This window comes from Penaeus japonicus, unplaced genomic scaffold, assembly GCF_977035675.1.
Source record: "Penaeus japonicus unplaced genomic scaffold, GWHDUDI00000001_assembly GWHDUDI00000031, whole genome shotgun sequence".
Classification (NCBI taxonomy): Eukaryota; Metazoa; Arthropoda; class Malacostraca; order Decapoda; family Penaeidae; genus Penaeus; species Penaeus japonicus.
The window spans coordinates 26703605-26708604 of NW_028234433.1; the positions used below are offsets into that span (position 1 = coordinate 26703605).

A 5000-nucleotide genomic window follows, 5' to 3' on the forward strand; every position below is an offset into this window, starting at 1 on the left:
TATATATATATATATATATATATATATATATATATATATATATATGTATGTATATATATATAAATATATATATATATATATATATATATGTATATATATATATATATATATATATATATATATATATATATATATATCATACAATATAAAATAATAATAAATAAAACCTAATAAAAAATAAAGCATAGTATAAAAACAAAACAAAAAAACAAAAGACATATATACGACGCATACCAAGCTTAATCATTCCCCATTCTGAAAAACTAAGTATTTTGACGACGTTTTACAGGCCGTCGTGGGAACTTGGGCTCACGGACGCTTAATGGAACCTCCCTCCAGGGCCTCGGCGTGGAGGCTTGGCTTTGGAACCCCAATTGACTATAACGATAACGAAGGCTTCTGCGGAGGGTTCAGCGTAAGTGGATTTGCGTTCGTATCCCCTCGCCAGGCTCTCTGTAAATTTTGTGAAATATATTACGATCTTGTGTTCTATTGGAAATGAATCACTATGGAAAAAAGTTATTTAAATGATGTGACAATATTGCCCTTGTATTGTTTCTAGACTAAAAATACTTATATATACAAAGAGTACTATTACAAAACTACCGTTTTAAACACCTACAACAAAACGAAAACAGGCATAGGCCTAATATAGAGTTAAAAATATGAGATATCTTACTCCGAAATGCAAAGAAATGTAATCAGGAGAAAGAAAAAAGTCTAAAGGCCTTATAAAATACCTCCTTCATCCCCTCTCCCCCTCCCCCGCCCCCCAGCACCAATACTACGTAAATGGCGGGAAATGTGGAATCTGTGGCGATTCATGGGACGTCTCACCTCGACCGCACGAAGTGGGTGGTCTCTACGCCACTGGGACCATCGTCAGGCAATACCAAGAAGGCCAGACCATCGAAATAACAGCTGACATCACCAGCAACCATCGCGGTCACTTCGAAATCAGGATTTGCCCCGATCCTGACACCGAAGCTACGCAGGAATGCCTCGACCTGTGAGTGCCTTTGCTTTGTTTACTTTTTATCCTGTGGCTCTTTAGGATAACCTTAACTTGAGTACGACGACGGAGGTAAGTTCTGTCTCGACTTGTGAATTACCTCGCTGAGTTAAGTTAGCATTAAGTATCCTTCTTTTCGTCTGTTTGTTAGTATTAATGATTCTTTACATCTCAGACACCAGCTGGAACTCGCCGACGGATCTGGCTTTAAGTACAACATCTCAACCGACGTTGGAAAGCACAGCATGAACGTCAGACTGCCGAGTGGTCTTACTTGTGCACATTGCGTTCTGCAGGTTAGTCAGAGCTCAGGCTTTTCCCTCCATTACATGTTTAGTTCCCATCTTGAACTTTCTTAATTTACTGCATATGTATTTCTGTATTTGGTCTTATTCTACCTTCTACCTCCATTCTACTGTTTTTTTTCTATCTTCTACCTTCATTCTTCAATCATTCTACCTCCATTTAACACCTTCTGAATTTACGCCATTCTACCATATCATCCCCATTACAAACAAATGCCAAAATAACCCATTAACTGTGGACAGTGGCGTTACGTGACGGGAAACAACTGGGGCATCTGCGGAGACGGAACGGGAAGCCTGGGATGCGGGCCGCAGGAGGAATTCCGCGCATGCGCAGACGTCGCTGTCTCTCCAGTGGGGACGAGGTACGGTTGTCGGAATTCAAAATAGGATCAGTTATTTGGTCTTTCTTGGCTAAGGGGCCCGGATTGGATATTAATTAGGGTGAAATCGTCATTAAAATCCCTATTTTTTGAGTCTAAAAAGATATTACATTGACTTTTATTTCAAGATCCCCCATTGTCTTATAAATAAATACTGCAGGCTTTCAGTTAAGTACATAAAAGTTTATGCTGTAATCCACTTTACGTTAGTACATAAATACTTATGCCGTAATCCACTTTATTTACATGCTATTCAAAACCGCAATCTCCCACAGGACACGTTGGTCATCCTTCAAATATATTCCATGCTATTCAAAACCGCAATCTCCCACAGGACACGTTGGTCATCCTTCAAAGGATACGGTCTCAAGTCCAAAGAGGACCTGACACTCGACCGAATGCTTTCCCTCCGGTTCCAGCCTCGCGAAGGACCGAGTGCCAACAGCCTCCTCGACTCCTTCCCGGGTGCCGCCGAGTGCCATGGCGTGGGCGAGTGGGCGCATGTGCCAGGGGTGGATGTGTGGTGTACCAGGAACTGCCTTGGCACGTCTCACTGCCCCGCTGAACAGTGCTGGTGTCAGTGACCTCAAGGAAGTTACATTTTGTGTTACTTGTGTTTACTTGTATATATAAGGGTTTCATTCTGTGTTACTTGTGTTTACTTGTATATATAAGAGTTACATTCTGTGTTACTTGTGTTTACTTGTATATATAAGAGTTACATTCTGTGTTACTTGTGTTTACTTGTATATATGAGGGCACATGATAAGACATATATACAAGGCATAGCACACACGCGCTAGCATTTTGGCGTATTTTCTAGCATAATTCTGTGATTTTCCCACTTAATATTACTATTTATCAAGTATTTATGATATGCTTTGGTATAACATTATATATTTATAATGTTGATATTTTTGTTCCGACTGTCTATTGTTACATTTTGTTAATCTACCTCATTTATGATAAGAATAACCAATTCGATATTATATAATTATATGTATTTTTGATTACATTAAAAATAATAATGTGAGTAAAAGTAAATACACGTTTCTTTCCATCCACTGAAATCGTAAAGTGAGTAATTACCAAAGTTAATCAAACAGCATATGTTTCTCCTAAACCTTAATTAATCATGATATAACTTATATATATATATATATATATATATATATATATATATATATATATATATATATATATATATAGTAAGCTGCCCATTACGGTCCACTTTTCGGGATTGAGTTGAAATGGTTGTCGCAATTTTTGATAAGAAAGAATTTAATAAAAAAAAAAAAAAAAAAAAAAAAAAGATAAAAAAATACCAGTAATTTCACCTGGCAACCAAATGAAAGGAAAGAAAGAAAGAAAGAAAAAACATACTTCCCTATTCTCAGAACAGCACGCTATATAACGCACAGTATCATTACATAACAATATATACAATCTTATGCAAATATTCATATGTGTAAATATTTACGAATAGGATAAGGGAACTCGTTCAGTCATATTCGGTTATTTGTAAAACCTAAATTATCTACGTCCATGCAAATTATATGGTGATAAAGGTAAACAAACCACGGTATTATAATTAGCAGTTCATCAATTTATTGTCGACAATTTTATTCTTATATACTCACCTAAATTCATCCGGACTAATAATTCACTGAAAATAGTACATATATTCAACCACTGATGTTTGCATATCTTACAAAAAAAAAAAAAAAAAAAAAAAAAAATGCGGTTTATGCACTCAGGATGAACACTCTCTTTCTCCAGGTGTAGTTAGTTTCATGACACGTAATGTATATTCTACGTGTATATAATGCTTTAGATTTTCAAAATGATATTCGATGAAAAGTATGAAATAAACTTGACCTTGTCCCTCTCTCGTTTCCCTTACATTCTTAAGGATTTTCGAAAAAAAAAAAAAAAAAAAATGTGTCTTTCTTCAATTCAGTAAATTATTGTCCATCTCCCCCCCCCCCCTAAAAAAATCACCCCTCTACCACGACGAATAATTGTGGTTAAGACTTTTGTTTTCCACAAACAAAATAAAAAAAATGTTTAGGACACAAACGAAACAAAAGAAAATAAACGATACAAAATAAACATACACGACTAACAACAAAAATACACACTTAAAAAAAAAAATAAAACATGCAAAAAACAACAGACTTCCCAAAAAAGGGGGAGAAAGGTAGGCGGCGAGAACGAACAAACAACATTGACAAAACACGTAAAAAAAAAAAAAAACTGAACCCCAACGGAACAAACAATCACAAAACTCAAAAACCTCTATCTCCAATGAACTTTATAAACATGCTCTTGAAGACTCGGCTTCTGATGGAACCTCTGATGACAGTACTCGCAGAAGTAAACCTTATCCTGCTTGTGCACAATCCGCATGTGGCACTTGAGGGCACTGCTTTGGGAAAACTGTTGGGCACAGTCTGGACACGTGAAAGGCCTCTCTCCCGTGTGAACTCGCACGTGCTTCACCAAGTCATATTTCCGAACGGTGGTGTAGTTACAGTAAGGACAGTGGTGGGGATGGGTCGGGGTGGAGGTGGAGGTGGAGGTGGTTGTGGTGGTGGATGGCGGAGCGGAGGTGGATAGGGTGGTAGGAGAGGTGGAAGAGAGCTGCAGCGTGGATCTGTTTTGGTCGTTGTTTCTGCTTCTGGATTCGCTGACGATCTGGGTTGAAGGAGAAGGCGAGTGTTAAGTGATTTTTAAAGTGGGATTTAGGGTTAAGTTATCGTGTATATAATTGCAACTGTTTATAATAGGTATTTCATAATGTTAGATTTATTTCATTCCGTGATAACAGTGACAATAACAGTTATCACAACGGTAATGTTGCTTGTATTGACATTTTGGTGATGGTGATGACGATGATGGTGACAATAATAATAATAATAATAATAATAATAATAATAATAATAATAGTAATAATAATAATAATAGTAATAATAATGATAATGATAATAATAATAGTAATAACAACAGCAATAATATTGATGATAAGAACAACAACAACAATAATAATAAAAACAATAATAATAGTGATAATAATAATGATAAAAATAACAAGAAAAACATAAATAATAATGAAAACAAAACAAACATGAAACATAATAACAATACCCCCATCACTAATAATCAGCAATTATAATAATGATAATAATAACAATAATTGTAACAATAACAACAATGATCAATATCATAGCAATAATGAAAAAAAAATTTGATACTAACATCACTAATAGTAAAACAATAATTGGAAATTCAAAAACAATA

The 5000-nt window shown here is 35.6% G+C and overlaps 2 protein-coding genes across 2 annotated transcripts in view; one reads left to right on the forward strand and one right to left on the reverse strand.

Moving 5' to 3' along the window:
- Positions 1-2741, forward strand: part of LOC122246257 (uncharacterized) — a 3991-nt gene extending 1250 nt beyond the window's left edge. The window contains exons 3-7 of the mRNA XM_043004713.2: positions 290-415; positions 777-1009; positions 1188-1308; positions 1561-1682; positions 2035-2741. Of these exons, the coding sequence (XP_042860647.2) occupies positions 290-415; positions 777-1009; positions 1188-1308; positions 1561-1682; positions 2035-2284 (852 nt within the window). The 3' untranslated portion in view covers positions 2285-2741. The remainder of the gene's footprint in view (positions 1-289; positions 416-776; positions 1010-1187; positions 1309-1560; positions 1683-2034) is intronic.
- Positions 2742-3967: 1226 nt separating this feature from the next.
- LOC122246250 (uncharacterized) overlaps positions 3968-5000 on the reverse strand; it is a 12417-nt gene continuing 11384 nt past the window's right edge. Inside the window, exon 6 of the mRNA XM_043004704.2 lies at positions 3968-4397. Coding sequence (XP_042860638.2) covers positions 3999-4397 — 399 coding nt within the window. The 3' untranslated portion in view covers positions 3968-3998. The remainder of the gene's footprint in view (positions 4398-5000) is intronic.